General features: G+C 36.1%; 2 protein-coding genes across 2 annotated transcripts; one reads left to right on the forward strand and one right to left on the reverse strand.

The window, feature by feature from the left end:
* Window positions 1–3,961: 3,961 nt before the first annotated feature.
* On the reverse strand, window positions 3,962–5,845 carry LOC110862186 (glutathione S-transferase Mu 1). The gene is made up of 5 exons (XM_022111366.2): window positions 5,721–5,845; window positions 5,486–5,617; window positions 4,765–4,968; window positions 4,607–4,699; window positions 3,962–4,228 (listed from the first exon to the last, which is right to left on the reverse strand). The coding sequence occupies exons 1-5, from the start codon at window positions 5,763–5,765 to the stop codon at window positions 4,028–4,030; spliced, it is 675 nt and encodes a 224-aa protein (XP_021967058.1). The 5' UTR covers window positions 5,766–5,845; the 3' UTR covers window positions 3,962–4,027.
* A 2,871-nt stretch (window positions 5,846–8,716) lies between these two features.
* Window positions 8,717–18,206, forward strand: LOC110862187 (glycine receptor subunit alpha-4). Its single transcript, XM_022111367.2, has 8 exons — window positions 8,717–8,908; window positions 9,453–9,740; window positions 10,229–10,384; window positions 12,383–12,526; window positions 13,822–14,051; window positions 14,143–14,247; window positions 16,181–16,348; window positions 17,931–18,206. Exons 1-8 carry the CDS (start codon window positions 8,773–8,775, stop codon window positions 18,174–18,176), a joined length of 1,473 nt encoding a protein of 490 aa, XP_021967059.1. The 5' UTR covers window positions 8,717–8,772; the 3' UTR covers window positions 18,177–18,206.
* Window positions 18,207–18,242: the final 36 nt, after the last annotated feature.

The following is an 18,242-nucleotide window of genomic DNA, read 5'->3' on the forward strand; positions in this document are numbered from 1 at the left end:
CTAAGCAATCTCAGGGAGCTCTACCAAAATTTCAAGATTCAGTACCCGGATTCGAAAGTTGGGAAATCGTCATTCATGATGCTGCGGCCACGAGAATGCATCTCGCTAACCAGCAAGGGATACCACAACGTTTGCGTGTGCATTTACCATGAAAATGTGAAGCTGCTGTTCCATGCCATCAAGATTTCATCCATCAAGCCTTCAATTTCACAATTAGTCTGTGAAAGTGGAGGCAAGGATTGCTACTACAGACGATGTACAAAGTGTAAAGGATCTACAACAAACTTCAAAATAGCTTTAAGAGAAAACGAAGTCATCAGGAACAACACGTCAATTTCATACCGAAGATGGCTGACGACAGACGGAACTCAATACGTGACTGAGGAAAAAGAAACCGAAGACTTCTTGGACTTTGCAACTTCGGAACTGGAGAAGCTGTTGAAACATCACTACATCAGCAAAGCTCAGCATGAATTTCTTGTGGATCTTCGAAAGAATCTCAAGCCTGGTGAGCTCTTCATTTGGGGAGACTTTTCCGAAAACTACTCACCTGTAATCCAGAATGCTGTCCAGTCCGAATACTTCTCCCACAAACAGATCACTATTCACCCCTTCACAATCTACTGGGCCGTGAACGAAGTTGTATACAACATGAGCATATCTATTATCAGTGATTGCACCACTCATGACACAAATTCCTTCTACGCATTCCAGACTAAGCTCATACCAAGACTTGTTCGAGAGTTTGCTGCTGCCCAAATCAGAATTACCAAAATTCACTACGTTTCAGATGGATCTGCAGCTCAATACAAGAATCGCAAGAATTTCTGCAACTTATACCACCATCAGAACGACTTTGGAATTATAGCCGTATGGCACTATGGAGCAACTGCTCATATGAAGGGACCTCAAGATGCTCAAGGAGGAATTGCCAAACGTCGAGCAAGAATTGCATCTCTTCAAGGTATCAAAATTACAACCGCAGAAGAATTCTTCCTCTGGTGCAGTTCAAATATTGAGGGAATTGAATATATATTCGTCTCGGATTCCGAAGTTCAGAAGATTATTGAAGAAAAAGATTTGACAACCCGGTACGAGACCATCACAACCATTCCTGGAACTCAACAAGCTCACCGTGTTGAAATTGGATCGGGAAAAATTCACCTTTATGAAGTTTCTCGGGACACCACGGTGATGGCAACTAAAATAATGGAATCCGAAGTTGCTCAACCTCTGGTCATCATCGATGAATGTGCCGTCAGCGATTGGATTGCATGTGTCTACGAAAACCAGTGGTACGTGGCCATCATCGATGAAGTGGACCTTGCTGACCAAGAAGTAAAGGTGACTTTCTGGAAACAAAACACCTCAAAATTAAAACTTGGAACCTCTTATATTTCTGAAAACGCGTCCTGTTACATCAAAATTGGACAAATTCTCAAGAAGATCTTCCCATCAAGAGCATCAAGACGTGGAAGGACAATCAACATCTCACTGGAGGAGCAGGAAGAAGTAGACAGACTCTTTAGACAATTTCAGCGATGAATAAGGAAGTGGTGGCGAAGATGGACTTCGAATGGTGGTGTTGGTGACTGTTTCCCAAAGATATTTTTTAATAAAGTTATTTATTAAATCATATCATTAAATAGTTTTATAAACCTGTTGTAAAATAGGTTTATAAACCTATTTAATTCATTCAATTTTACGAAAATAAAATCTCTTGGTAATTTAGTCATGATCGCATATCGCAAATTAATTCATCAACTTGGCTTTCAATGACTTGTTTTTAATTGGTAAGAATGTTAGTTTAATTATCGCGCGATAATTAAATTAACATCACCTAAGGCGCAAAGGACCAGGGTCCGAGATTGCTGCTATCTCGCTGATGACTGGATTTTCCAGCAGGAATTATTTATAATCAAATAATTCTTGGACTAAGCATAGTCGAAACCCAAAATTACTGCATATTGTCTACTAAACATTATAATACGAATTTTTTGTAATCGCCGAAATTCATGATTTTTGGCATTTAGAAATTCAGATAAGTTTTTAATTTGGAGCGATTTGGATAAACAAAACTTGCTAATCTGAAAAATTGATAAGTGCCGTCATAAGCTCTATAGCGTCAATTTTCGAGTGGATATCACCATTATAAAATCGAAAAAGCTTAAGTTTTAAATTTGGGTCGATTTGGATAAACCAAACTTGCTTATCTGACAAATTGATAAGTGCCGTGATAAGCTCTGTAGCGTCAATTTTCGAGTGGATATCACCATTATAAAATCAAAAAAGCTTAAGTTTTAAATTTGGGGCGATTTGGATAAACCAAACTTGCTTATCTGAAAAATTGATAAGTGCCGTGATAAGCCCTGTAGCGTCAATTTTCGAGTGGATATCACCATTATAAAATCGAAAAAGCTTAAGTTTTAAATTTGGGTCGATTTGGATAAACCAAACTTGCTTATCTGACAAATTGATAAGTGCCGTGATAAGCTCTGTAGCGTCAATTTTCGAGTGGATATCACCATTATAAAATCAAAAAAGCTTAAGTTTTAAATTTGGGGCGATTTGGATAAACCAAACTTGCTTATCTGAAAAATTGATAAGTGCCGTGATAAGCCCTGTAGCGTCAATTTTCGAGTGGATATCACCATTATAAAATCGAAAAAGCTTAAGTTTTAAATTTGGGTCGATTTGGATAAACCAAACTTGCTTATCTGACAAATTGATAAGTGCCGTGATAAGCTCTGTAGCGTCAATTTTCGAGTGGATATCACCATTATAAAATCAAAAAAGCTTAAGTTTTAAATTTGGGGCGATTTGGATAAACCAAACTTGCTTATCTGACAAATTGATAAGTGCCGTGATAAGCCCTGTAGCGTCAATTTTCGAGTGGATATCACCATTATAAAATCGAAAAAGCTTAAGTTTTAAATTTGGGTCGATTTGGATAAACCAAACTTGCTTATCTGACAAATTGATAAGTGCCGTGATAAGCTCTGTAGCGTCAATTTTCGAGTGGATATCACCATTATAAAATCAAAAAAGCTTAAGTTTTAAATTTGGGGCGATTTGGATAAACCAAACTTGCTTATCTGAAAAATTGATAAGTCCAGTGATAAGCCCTGTAGCGTCAATTTCCGAGTGGATATCACCATTATAAATTCGAAAAAGCTCAAGTTTTAAATTTGGGGTGATTAGGTAATTAAAATATCACAAACTTAATTAAGTTGGGTGGTTGAAATCCATATCTCATTAGTGGCCAGAGTTTGTTACGGCTCTTGCAAAATAAGTCCCTCCCTCAGAAACTTTGACCCCAAATTTCTCGTGGTACCATCGATTCCCTTCGGGCAACAAAAGCTGAAAATGTAGCTCTTCCCAAGGAGAAAAATCTGGCATCGGGTTGTCCGAAGTAAATGGGTGGTACCATGCGTTTTTTAAGGATTTCTGTGTACGTAAAAAAACCGCCAATTTTCGAATTTTGAAACTCTTGATGCATTAAAATGTTCGTATTTCAAGGGGAAGTCAAATTGCAAATGCAAGTATAGGTCTAACTCTTATTCTACACGATGTACATTGACTTTCTCATTTTTCCGAACTTTGTTCCTTTATTTTTATAGGGGGTGTGGTTGCACAGAATTCAAAAAATGTTGTGGTACATTTGTCCTTGTACCCACAATTGCATTTACAATTAATTTTATTTGATTCAATGAAATCGATGCGAAAAGCTATGGAACGTATCCGTCATTTTATCTCTAGGGTGAAAAATGAAATGAGTGAAAAATCCTTTCATTCACACTCATTCATCTGAAATGACGGAATCTTTCAATCATTTTCATGCAAATCACAGGAAATTCATTTTCATTCACCATCATTCTCTATCATAATCAGTCACATGAATGAAAGTGAACAGGTATGGTTGGTCGTCATCAAATCAAAAAGTGGAAAATAAATATATATCCGCCCTCTGATAATTATAACTCTTTATTAATTAACTCTCATTTCAATTCACAATTTCCATTCAATTTCAAATCTTCAACCGAGCAAAAAACGGGTGAACGCACGGTCCAGAAACATAGCTCGGTGATTCCATATATTTCCTAATTTCCGGGAGTGCCTCTAACCTCCCCTTAAATTTCGAGAGGGACGGATACGCCTTAAAATAATCCGGATCGTACGCCTCGAACTGATAGAGAACTTCGTACAGGAGAAAATCCACGTAGAAAAGCTGCGCAAAAAATTTGCAAATTATGCTGAACAATTTGTCAAAATCGGCACATTTTTAATAATTTCTCGCCTCTGGGAACTTATTTTAAAATTCTGGACGACAAATTCGCAAATTGTAAATTGATTAATGGAATGGCGTCGAGTTTTTTGAGCCAGTTTCGACGAGTCCCAATTTTTCTGAAGGTTTCTTAAATTTGAGATCTCCTTTAAAAAGTGTCAAAATCTGGAGTGTATATTTCTTAAAAAATTGGAAACGACTTCTGCTCTACAAATTTTTTGTCCAGAATTTTAAAATAAATTCCCAGAGCGGAGAAATGATTATATATCTTAACGATTTTTGCAATGTGTGAAAAAATAGCAAACAATTTTTTCTCCTCACTTGATCCCCCAAAATCCATCTTTTCGTCCCCAAAAATTTTTCCAACTGGTCAAACTTCACCGGTGCGGCTTTAAGGTCCTCTTTAAACGGGTCCTAAATATTTAAAAATTTTGAATTTCTCAAATTTCAGAAATTAAAATTCTCTTTTTTTTTACTACCGCATCATACAAGCAACGCTTCACAAGGCCGTAACCGGTATCGTAAACGACGCCTTCGACACATTCGGCGGTGACGAGGTCGTCCAACGAGGTCGGCATGAGCACGCCGTTCCCTCGAGTTCGAGCAATGTGCTTGATAATCGCTCGAGATTCCGTGAGTCCTTTGTCCTCACTGTCCTCACTGTTCTCTTTCCAGTATGGAAGCTGAATATTCAGGAAATTTGAAATGTAGCACTCATCGTCAAACTCAACACATTTTTAATCATTTCTCCCCTCTGGGAATTTATTTTAAAATTCTGGACGACAAATTTGTACTCGGTGAGTTTTTTTTAGCCAGTTAGTGAAAAATTGGGCAACGACTTTCTTTAAAACCGTCATATGTTTACTCATTTCTCACCTTTGGGAAGTAATTTTAAAAATCTCGATAAATTTGTAGAGCAGGGGAGTTCTCAATTTTTTGAAAATGTGCACTACAGATTTTGACACTTTACGAAGGAGGAGATCTCAAATTTATGAAGGTTTCAGAAAAATTGGACCTCGTCGAAACTGCTTAAAAACTCGAAGCCATTCTTTTAATCAACTCACCGACGACAAATTTGTCGTTCAGAAGTTTGAAATTTTCCAGAGGCAAGAACTCATTAAAAATGTACAGATTTTCACCATTTTTGTGATGCGCCATAAAAATTTCTACAAAAATATATATGTACAATTTGATTCATACGTTTGGGAAATCGAGCCCCATCTTGTCCCTGATTTTATGCCATTCCTTAACCCCGGCGAGATTGGCTGGGTAGCGAATTTCGTCGTGATCAACGCCCAGGTACGCAAGCAACATTCGAGTCGGTGCCACAACCTGGATTGGATTTTGGACAGATTGATTTCCAAATTTATAAAATAAATTTTGACATTCGATTTCAAAATACACAACATTTTATAACAATTTATGCAAATTGTACCCCTCGAAAATTCCAGTAGGCGAGAACCGGTTTGGATTCCGACATTATAAAATAATTTTCTCGTTTTTTTGTTTCTTAAAAAATATCACAGATTATTTTCAGTTCGTCTGCTACTCGGAATTGAATTGCAAGCAAACTGACGGGCTCGCAAAAAATTGATAGTCTTCTTTCCTTATAGAATTTATTATTCCCATACATGATCGCATTACAGCCCATCATTCCCCATTTTATTGTTACAATTAACATAAATTTTTATTAGCTCACCCTGCGTAGCACGGGAGCTATTGAATTCCTCTTGTCCGTCCGTCCGTCCGTCTGTATGTTAACGACCTTTTTGCATCAATTGATGCTAAATAATAAGTCCCTGCTCCATTATTGCAGGGCTGAGGAGCACCATATGTAGCAAACAATCCGTACGCAAATGGTGCAAGATAATTCAGCAAATAGATCGAGATCGGACTATAATTTTGGAATAAGTAGCACCGTTAGTACCGAGCAATTGGTTATTAAAAATGATGCGTAACAATTGTACCATTTACTTCCTCCCAAAAATAAATGATGCGTAACAATTGGGCCATATATTTCCCCCCAAAATCATGTCAGATTTCTGTTCTATTTATTCCATTATTCTGCACCATTGACGCTAAAATATACAAATTTTTCAGAAAATAATTGGGGAAGGGATGCCCTACGCACTAATGATGCAGAATGTCGGGAGGAAGAAGCATATAATTTTTTCAAAGTTTTCAAAATTATGTATCCCGTTGGTCGCTAATGTTGCACTAGTGGTGCAAACTAATTCCGGATTAAAAAATATTTTTCCGTTTAAACTGCACCAATGCATTGGTGCAGTAATCTATGAGGGTTATGATCTACTCGGCTAGCTTATTTCGCACCTTCGGTGCAAAGTTCTGTCTACGTCATTATGACAGGGTGAGCTACTTCTAACGTTACTACGGTTTATTTTTCTTAGGTGAAGGAAAAGTAACCATAAAGTGATCATGTTAAAAGATCACCATGGTTACGGCGAAGCCTAGGTATGCATTCAGCTGCAACTTTGAGAAACTCCCACTGAGATTTCTCCCCAACCGTTCGTTGTACGGAAAACATGTTGAAACAAAATAGTTAGAGAATTCGGTTTTACAGTGACATTTTTCTTATTTTTCCAAAATTCCAATTCCTTCAGGTGGAAAGTCCGATGCCTAAATTTTCAAATCTATTTCTTGGCACCAAGGAAATGTTTCCGACCGGGGGCTTGCCATTTTTACTATTCTCCTGGATAATACGCACATTTTAAGCCTTTGTTAGACTTAATCGGATGAAAACTCATGGAATTAGAGCGTTTTGAAATATTGCCATTAAGCAACCTATTTACGTGGTGTTAGGTTACTGGTTGCTAACGTATGCTAATAATGTCAGGTTTATTTTTTATTAGCATTACTATTTCAACATATGTAACATTCCTTAAAATTCTGAAAAATTAAGCATTGATCAAATTCCATGAAATACAATAATAATAACTAATAATAATAATAAATAACTAATCCACCCACTCGGGATTAAATTAGTATGCCACGCATCCACCCATAGGAAAGTTCACAACGTTTAAGAATTGATATTATGATTTTATACATTTAAGTTCACACTTCACTAAAAATAATTAAATAAATACATTTAAAAAAACAAACTTAGGTGAAGGACGCGCTTAAAATATTAAAACAAGAAGCATTACAAAATGTTACAATATCGTTTAATATTTAGTAACTTTTCTTCACCGTGGGCCCAACTAACAGAAAAAATACTTTCAGGCATTTTGTGTAAACGAAATACGTAATTTTTATATAATAAACTTGCTAGATTTGAATTATTATCTTTCAATAAATAGTGACTTTGCACATTTGGTATAGAGAAAATTTGCCCACATTCTGACTCATTTTAATTCCTGAAACAGGTAGACTTTTCGTTTTAATTGGTTAAACAAGTCGCTCTTTTAGTTGCATTTAGTGTTACTTATCGCTGTGAAAATGAAATAGGTAGTTGGGCCCACGGTGAAGTAAAAGTTACTAAATATTAAACGATATTGTAAAATTTTGTAATGCTTCTTGTTTTAATATTTTAAGCGCGTCCTTCACCTAAGTTTGTTTTTTTAAATGTATTTATTATTTTCTTGACTTGAACATTTGTGGGCATAAATTTGCAAGACTTTTATTCTCACGCCAAAAGCATGGGGAGAAAGTTACCCACGTGAAGGAAGCATGCACTTTTGCCAGACATAAAATGTAATGAATTTTAGTTATTTTAACATTTGAACCCGGAAATTGCACCTGAAATTGCATACCTGAAACTATTCTTCTAAACTGTATAAATATTCGTTTTAATGCCAGGAATTTATTATGTTGAGATTTTACGTCATTTAATTCCTTCCGTAACATTCTATACTGCTAGGTATTCAAAGATAAAGCCAGGGTAATTAATGTCATGAACATGCATTTTGGTAATGTCCTTAATTACCTATAATATTTAGCATTGATTTATTTAAATACGAGGCAAATAAATAAATGCCGCAATCATAGAATTTCAAGCAACTCTCATGATTTCGTGTCAAACTGATAAATTCCGGTTCAACCATTTACTATCTTATTCGGATCAGTTTTGTTTTGTCAATTCGGGGAAAATGACGTCCATGAAGTATTTTCCGATATGTAAAAAAAATACCATTATTTTTTATTTACTTATATAACTGGGCAAACTATGTATATCACGCAAAATTTTCATATCATATTTTTATCAGAGTTTCTATCCCGTAATAATAATAGCACCAGACTCACGTACACATTTTTGATGGTCAGGCGATTTCGCAATTTCGTCGCCAAAAACTCGGACAATTGTTCCTGAAACGTAATACTACACTTAAAATACTATTAAAATATGTGTTTAGCTTGTCAAATTGGTCGTCATTGTCATCGCTCACTCGCCTTTTGTCCCTCTTCTCGAGAACAATCAGCCCACTGTTCATGTTCTTTGGTGTAAAGAACAATAATAAATATTTATAATGCGAGGCTTACCCATTCTGATAAGTGTATCGCTTATCCTCTTCTTCCTCCTATTTCCGGTCAAAGTAGTCCCTCAAGACGACGGGCAAAAGATCGACTATGCAAAATTGGACTTGAACAAGAATCTCCTCAAAGGTTTATTAAATTCACTAAATACATAATTTCGCATCGTCAAAATCACCACATTTTTATTTTTCATTTCTCGCCTCTGGGAATTTATTTTAAAATTCTGACCGACAAATTTGTAGAGCAGTGGTCGTTCCCAATTTTTTAAAAATATACACTTCAGATTTTGACACTTTTTGCCGGATGAGATCTCAAGTTTAAGAAACCTTCAGAAAAATTGGAACTCGTCGAAACTGGCTCAAAAAACTCAACGCCATTCCATCAATCAACTCACTCACTACAAATTTGTCGTCCAGAATTTTAAAATAAGTTCCCAGAGGCGAAAAATGATTAAAAATGTGCTGATTTTAAAATTCTTAACGACAAATTTGCACTCAGTCAGTCGATTAACAGAATTCAGTCCAGAATTTCGAAGAATCCAGAATTCTAAAATAAATTCCCAGAGGCGAGAAATGATTAAAAATGTGCGGATTTTGGCGATGACTCATCAATTCATTTTACTAATCGAATTGCCAATAATAATTTTTGCACATTTTTTTGCAATATTATTCAGGATCGCGATGGTCCATCGATAAAATGAAGAAGGTTTTGGTCAATAAGGGGGAAAAGGTAAAAGTCTACCACGCCGTGGAAATCGTGGACATTTCCAAAGTCGACGTGGACACGATGAGCATCCGGATCGAGATTCACATGCGGCAAAGATGGGAGGCCGACGAGATGCAACTGCCCGACGGACTTTTTGCGGATAACGACCCCCCAGAAGTTTTCATTCAAGCAAACCCCAAAATATTGGACTCGTTGTGGTCACCAGATTCGTACATTCCGGTCGCGAGAGATACAAGTATGTCATTTCGCACAGTTTTGTGCTAAAACATTGTCAGAATTTGCGCTGCATACTTGGCGAGATTTCGTACATTTTTATACTATTTTTTTACCCAAAAATTATGTGATAAAATTTGCAAACAGTTGACAGAAATCTGTTTTATCAGTCTTTAAATCCGCTTGTGCTAAAGATTTAAAGAAATCTAGTTTCGTACGGTTTTTGTGCTAAAAAATTGCCAAAATACGTTATTCTTGGCGTCATTTAGCTATTTTTTTGGTATAATTGCAAAAAGTTGAAAGAAATCTGCGTTATTTAATTTGCACTGTTTTTCTTGTGATAAAAATTGACAGAAATCTACATTTTTAAACTCTTTTGGTACAAAATTTACCAATAAACATGACAAAAATTTGCAAAAAAAATGACAGAAATTAACATTCTTTTGTGGTAAAAAATTTGTGCTAAAAATTTTCCAAAATCTTAATTATTTTTGTTCTAAAATTTCCTAGAAATCGCCTCCTTCACGGTGCAACAATCCGTCGTGAACATTTTCGCGAACAGGACGATAATTTACAAGGCCCGACTCTACACCATTCTCGGCTGCATGTTCGACTTCTCCTGGTATCCGCTCGATAAGCAAATGTGCACGCTGAACATTGAGAGCTGTAAGTGCATATAGTCAGACGTCGGATATGAATGACCGATAAAACCTCAAAATATGAATGAAAAATGACCGTAAAAATCCCCAAAATATGACCATAAAAATGACTTTATTTTTTAAATGTTTGGCTTAATTTTTTGATATATTTTCTTGTAATGCTCATTTTTTATCAAATAAACAAGTTCTGGGGTGATTTAATGCATTCCCAATGAATTAAATCACTTGAGGCGAAAATGAACGTAAATTTCTGAAAGTTTCTCACAATTAGTGATCTCAACGGTTCTCGGTTCTCATAGAACCGAACCGGAACCGATGGCTCGGTTCGGTTCCGGTTTATACGGAGAACCGAACCGAACCGAAACTTTTATTACCGGTTCGGTCCCGGTTCCAAGTCTTAGAGAACCGAACCGAACCGGCCGGTTCGGGTTGAACCGAACTACATACATAAATACATTAGCGAAGTTGATCATATTTCCGAAAAAGTTTTACGAATTTCCCGAAATACACCTAGTTTCCAAAATGAAATTTTGACGTGGCCGTACCTCCAAAGTTCCCAAAATGAAATTTTGACATGGCCACACCCCCCAAGTTACCCAAAACGAAATTTTGACCTGGTTACAGTTACATCCACAATGTTTGCAAAACCAAATTTGGACTTGATGACACCTCCAAAGTTTCCAAAATGAAATTTTCACCCCCAAAGTTTCCTAAACGAAATTTTTACCCCCAAAAGTTTCCGAAATGAAATTTTGACGTGACTGCACCCCAAACTTTCCAAAATGAAATTTTGACTTGGTTACTCCCCCCATGTTTCCAAAATGAAATCTTTACTTGGTCACACCCCAAAGTTTCAAAAATGAAATTTTGACTTGGTTACACCCCCAATGTTTCCAAAATGAAATTTTTACTTGGTCACACCCCAAATGTTTCAAAAATGGAATTTTGACTTGGTTACACCCCCAATGTTTCCAAAATGAAATTTTTACTTGGTCACACCCCAAAGTTTCAAAAATGGAATTTTGACTTGGTTACTCCCCCCATATTTCCAAAATGAAATCTTTACTTGGTCACACCCCAAAGTTTCAAAAATGAAATTTTGACTTGGTTACACCCCCAATGTTTCCAAAATGAAATTTTTACTTGGTCACACCCCAAATGTTTCAAAAATGGAATTTTGACTTGGTTACACCCCCAATGTTTCCAAAATGAAATTTTTACTTGGTCACACCCCAAAGTTTCCAAAATGGAATTTTGACTTGGTTGCACCCCAAACTTGGAATTGTTTTCTAACTTCAATAATACATACATAAGTGGTTTTGCTGTTGACATGTGTTAGAATTTGCTTGTTTAAATACAGATAAGTTATTGGCTTGCATGTGAAATTTCATCAGAAACACGTGAATTAGCATTGTTTGTTGTTTATTGCATATTAATAACACTACCGGTTTGACCCGAACCGCCGGTTCGGTCACGGTTTGGTCCGGTTCCGGTTCGGTTCCAGCTAAAAAAAGTTCGGTTCTGTTTCGGTTCTTCAATTCTGGTTCTCGGTTCCAAACCGGTTCTTCCAAGAACCGAACCGAACCGCACCGTTGAGACCACTACTCACAATGAATCATTGTGAGAAAACTGAATTTTTAGTCATTTTCAGTCGATTTGGTTGCCAAATCTTAGAATTTGGCCAAAAATGATAAAATGAACGAAAAAACCCCGAAATATGATCGGAAATATGAATATGTCCCAAAACCGGAAAATATGACCAATATGAGAAAATATGCTTTGACCTAGTGACCATAAACATTCTCAGAAAGTTTGGCGACTGTAGGTCAATAAATGGAAAAAGTCATTTTTCATTCATATCCGACGTATGCATATAGTTTTAGAAAAAATCAAAATTTCATAATTCTTCTTTCCGTTTTTTTTTCATAATTTAAAAATTTTGATTTTTTAAACTTAAAAAAAACAAATTTTGAAATTTTGAAAGTTTACAATAATTTTTTCTAAGACACGACGACCTCCGAGCTGGTAGAATACATGTGGGAAACCAATCAACAGCCGGTCGTTTACTCGAACTTAAAACTACTTCAGTATGACCTTCACTTTCCGATGAAGTACGGAAACGGCTCCGCACTTCGGTGGGGTCGAGGAGGTAAATATGCAAATTATAAATAAATTGCAAATTTGCACAGGTTTTGCAATCATAACCAGAGGACGGACATGTAATTATATGGATATGAAAAATGAGTGAAATATTTACGATAAAAATGCCACAATATTGACGAAATATGTACGAAAACAACATATTCGCAAACATTTATATCATTATTAGAAATTAAGACTCGTGATTTTTGTGTGGTCCAATTTTTTCAGCAAAAAAAATCATTTTGTAAACAAATTTACAAAATATATTTCTTTTAAAAAATATTTAAACGATTCGCATATATTTAGATATTTCAAATAATAGCTGAACTATTTACGAAATTTGCATTTAAAGCAACATAAATATAAGAAGAATTTTCACAAAATTTCTATTTTTACGATTAATACTGGATTTGTTTGTGGTAAAATTTCTTGATTTGAGCAAAAAATTTCGTCCCACATCGTTGAAATACTTTTACAAAATGTATCTATTTTGTAAATAAAAAAAATTTAAAAAGTACATATTTTTCGAAAATATTAATAGTTCGAAAAATCCGAATTACATCAACAAACAAAAATATGGTTTTTTTAAAATTATCCTTGATGAAATGAAATTGAAATGCAGATCTTCTGGATCAAATAAAATATCGTATCTCAAACAAATCCACTTTGGCGTTCAGATTTCACACTTTGTAAAATTTTTAGATAAGCCACAACATTCAATAAGAAATTATTAAAATTGTCGACTATTTAACCAAAATTTCCGTAGATTTACCAGCAGCCGCATACAAATGTTGTTTCCTAAAATTCACAGAAAAACATTTCATGATGCGTTATTTAAAATCAAACATGGGATAAATTTAAAGCCATTTACTAAATTCAAATTTAATTAACAGGGGACAGACATGTGTTTAAGTTATTTGCGAAAAAAACATATTTAATATTTACGAATTATGTACGAAAAGAACCATAAAATAAGAATTCTCACAAAAATTTGTACTTTTGAATACAAATTTTTTATACTTTTTTTTTGATAATACAATTTCATGACCAACATTATTGAAATGTTTACAAAATATATGTACGAATCTTTCAAATAATAGCAAAAATATTTAAAAATGCCTGATAACTTCGAAATATATTCCAAATATGTAAAAATATTTTGAAATTCTATGCGAGTTAGGGAACAAACCCACAAACTTTGACCGTCCGTCGTCATCAAATAAAAAACTTGAAAATAAATACATATCCGCCCTCTGTAAATTCATAAATTTTAGAATTTCCTAAACATTTTTTTAACCTCAGGATCTTATCCCTACGTAAATTTGGACTTCGTTTTCGAACGTCAACTCGGCCATCATATGATTCAAGTCTTCATCCCGACCACGTTGGTGGTTATCTTGTCCTGGTTTTCCTTCTGGCTCGGGCTGGACGCCATTCCTGGCCGGATAAGCCTGCTTATCACCTGCATGCTCACCCTCGTCACGATGCACTCCGGGATGAAGGGTGCCATTCCACCAGTCAATTACATCAAGGTAAAGACAACATTTTAGCCATGCCACGCGCAAAAATAAAAGAATTGACTGACGAGAATTTTGCGTGTTTTTTCGCAAAAATTTTATGTAGATGATGGACATTTGGATGGTGGGCTGCATGACGTTCGTGTTTCTGGCTTTGTGCGAATTCGTCGTTGTGAAATATCTCCATTGGAAAAAGCAGATTGCGTTGAAGGTAAAAAAAAATCAGAGAAAATTAACACAGGGCGAATATTTAAATTTTATTTACGAAAAATTGCTGAAAATACTTGTATTTATTAAAAAAAACACCAAAATATTTACGAAAGATGTACCACAAAAAACATAAATAAAGAACGTCCGGGAATGAATGGGAATGGTCTGAAAATGTGGTCATAAAATCACAATGAGTTATCGGAATTTTAAACTTTTTGCATATGTATAATACCAAATACGTACCTACATAATTTAATTAATAGCTAAGGCCGCCACACCCCCGTTGGCGACTAGTTCGATTTTCTTGCGAAGATTTTTCATTAAATTTTTTCCCGAAGTTTTTGCCACTTCCGAGGTGATTTTCTTCCATCGTCCTTTGAATTTTCGAAAGGTGTCAGGCACATCTTGAAGCCGGGAGTATACTGACTTAGAACGTGCCCAGAATTTTTCGATTGGGCGGAGTTGGGGTACATTAGGTGGGTTGATATCTTTTGGTACGAAATCAATATTTTTCTTTCTGAGGTACTCGGTCACTTTCTTTGCATAGTGACAAGTGGCGAGGTCAGGCCAAAACAAAACTTTATCATTTTTGTGAAACCTATTAATAAATGCTTCCAATCCAGCCTTGACGCAATTTTTCAGATAAATATCTTGATTGATATTCCCTTCGAGAACTACCGGGTCTGATACATGTCCGTGACTGGAGATGCATTGCCAAATGCAATATTTCTTTGGAAATTTGTCTTTTTTTCGTACTTTTTCTTCATAAGCCACTTCAGAGGGATCCGAGCTATGAAAAAAATGACGCCCTGGAAGATTTGAAGGGTCAACCGGAACATACGTTTCGTCATCCAGGATCACTACTTTTCCACGCATTTTCTTCAACAATTTTTGACAGCAATCCTTGATCCGACTTTCTTGTACGGGCTTGTAATTTGGTGCAGGTTTTTTGGTCCTTGCTTTGATTCCTAATTTATGGACCTTAATTTCCCCCAGGTAGCTTTTGGAAATTTTGACTTTCCTGGCAGCTACAGCTACTGACGTTGATGGCTTGGTTTTGAAAATTTTTTCAATTCTATTTTTCACTCGAGTGGTCGCTAGCTTCGCCGGACGACCAGCTGGCTTCTTGAATTGCACATTTTCGGAATCCTTGAACTTTTTTATGTAGGAATACACATTTGAACTTGGAATTCCTTCCTGCTTAAAAAAGTTCCAGGTCACCTTGGAGTCTCGGTTGGCTGTCGTGTTGTAGAACTCCATCACTCGTTTTGCTAACAGCTCCCTTTCAAACAAGCTTCTTCTACCCTTATCCATTTTTGAAATTTAAGAGTGATATACCAAATTGACCCTAATGAAGTGGGCTTTCAGAAATTTAAATTATTATAGTTCGCGGGTTTATTGATTTGTCAATATACTCGCTAGAGCGCGCATTCCCATTCATTCCCGGACGTTCTTTATTAGCATTTTCATGCATTTTCATGCACTTTTTCGGATTTTTAGTAGGTGTTATTAAACGGTTAAAAACATTTTCGTGCATTAATTGCGTGCACTAATTACGTGCAGGTGTTATTTAACAGCAGAAACACTGTTTGTGGTAAATCTTTCGTAAATTTTCGACAATTCTTACATGCTATCTAAGAATTGTCGCAAAATGTATATTTCTGAATTTAATACCTGGATTCTGCGTAGCCCAATTTCTTTCTGCAAAAAAATTATGGTCTCAAATCGTTGAAATACTTACGAAATACAATATGCATTTTGAAAAAAATGTGTAAAAGATTTATGTACGTAAATATTTTCCAAATACTTTACGTATGTACGATACGAAATACTTATGAATATTTATATGTCTGAAAACCTGGAAATATCAAATGAAAAAGTTGAATGTAAATGCATCATATCTACGCTCGGAAATTAATTGATTATTTTCAAAGGCCGCTGAAGATAAGGAGAAGGCCATGAAAGTGTACATGGACAAGATCAAAGATATTGAAGCAGCACAAAAAGGCAGCAAGGATCGTGGGGGCGGAGGTGGGGGTAACAATAAGCCAGCCGCGTTCAACCCGTACTTGGAATTTTATCGGAATATGGCGCTCCATAAGGTAACTAGTAGACCAACGCACATCGCCCACATATTTATTTACAAAATCTATACGTACTACGTATTTTTGAAAAAATATTAGTATGTAGCAGATTTTCATTTTTCAAATAATATCAGAATTATGTCTTTATATTCCTGCAAACCTAGAAATCTTGAAAAATATTTTGAAATTTTTGTGCTCTATGCGAGTTAGGGGACACAAATTTTAGGCGTGGGTCGTCAATTCGTCATCAAGTGAAAAATTTGAAAATATATTGTTTAAAAATGGGTGAAATGTACGAAAAAAACGCCAAAATATGCAAGAAATGTATACGAAAAATGCATATTGGTAAAATATGTATTTAAAAAATTAATACTCTGGATTTTGTTATGGTCAGATTTCTTCGAGCAAACAAATTTAGTCTCAAATCGTTGCAATATTTACAAAATGTATTCATTTTTTGAAGAATATGAGAAAGGTTTCCGTATTTTTATGAATACGTCTGAAAAATGGTTTTTCAAAAACCCATGCACAAATATGTATATACAAAACCTACAGTTGACAGTGTGCAGTGTTTATATAGCCCGAGTCAGGGACAGAGTCCACTTCTACATGTTTGTCAAGTGCCAACTACTAATAGTACTTGGTGCCGGTCATTATGGGAAAATTTTTAACGATTGCGAATTATTCGCAATCGTCAAAAATTCTCCCATAATCCAGCATGCAAAATTGCTGCTTCTTTAACCAATTCCAAAAACCCCACTGGGTCCTCCTGGCAAAAAAATCTTAAAATTTACTTCACATTTATTGAGCTGATCTGATCCTGCAGGATCACGCCAACTTTTAGTCGTCTACGCCCGTTTTCCAAACCAGTGGGGGTGACCCTACTGGGTACTTAAAAATAGTAATTCAGTTTGAACCTTCACTTTAGTACACAAGCATGACCAATTTCCCGAATATCAGCTATCAACTTTTAAAATAGCGACTTTTAGAAACCGTATGGGCCACCCTCTACTCTAGGGTGACCCGTATGCTACTCTGGTTCCACTTTGTTCGCTTTTAACTTCATATGAAACCATTAAGTATCACCGTACCGAATTTCATCTTTTCAGGACAATTTCTAAAAATCGGTATGGGCCACCCCTTAGGGTCGCTCCACATAAATATTTTACTAATTCCACTTCACATTATTTCATTAGGAGCTATTAGAAACGTCAATGGCAAATTTCAGCTTAATTAAATGATTTTCAAAAATGGGTATGGGTCACCCCCTCGGGTCCCTCAACATGAAATTTTTTCCAACTTGAATTCATATTCTTTCATTCAACACTATTAGCAACCTCAGTGCAAAATTCCTGCCTTCTATGATGATTTTGAAATTTTGATGCATAATACCCCACCCACCTATATGACCCCCACTGGTCAACCACTTGACCCATTTCGCCCATCTTCGAACTTAGCTCCTCATTTGCCGCATACTACATGTGTACCAAATTTCAAGTCGATAGGATGAGCTTAACGAGAGTTATCGTAAGACGGACGGACGGACATGATGGTTCCATAAGCCCTGACTCGGGCTAAAAATTCGAAATTTTTGTTGCAGGGTGATGGTGGTGGGCTTATCTATCCCAGAGAAGCCTGGGGTCCCGGTGGCATGATGATGGCGCCCCCCGGTCTCGCCGACTTTGGAGCCTTTGCTTATCCACGCCATCCCAACGACGAAAAACCGAAAGAGCGCCCCAGCTGGGTGAGAATCGACCGTGTCTCCCGAGTCCTATTTCCCCTCTCCTTTGGCGTCTTTAACGTCACCTTCTGGCCTTATCTTATCATCGGGGCGGAGAATCAGTAGCGAAAGATAAGCCATGAAATGAGATAAGCTTATCACGGGACACGTCCTCACGTTACCCCGAACCCC

Source organism: Folsomia candida, unplaced genomic scaffold, assembly GCF_002217175.1.
Source record: "Folsomia candida strain VU population unplaced genomic scaffold, ASM221717v1 Fcan01_Sc050, whole genome shotgun sequence".
NCBI lineage: Eukaryota > Metazoa > Arthropoda > Collembola > Entomobryomorpha > Isotomidae > Folsomia > Folsomia candida.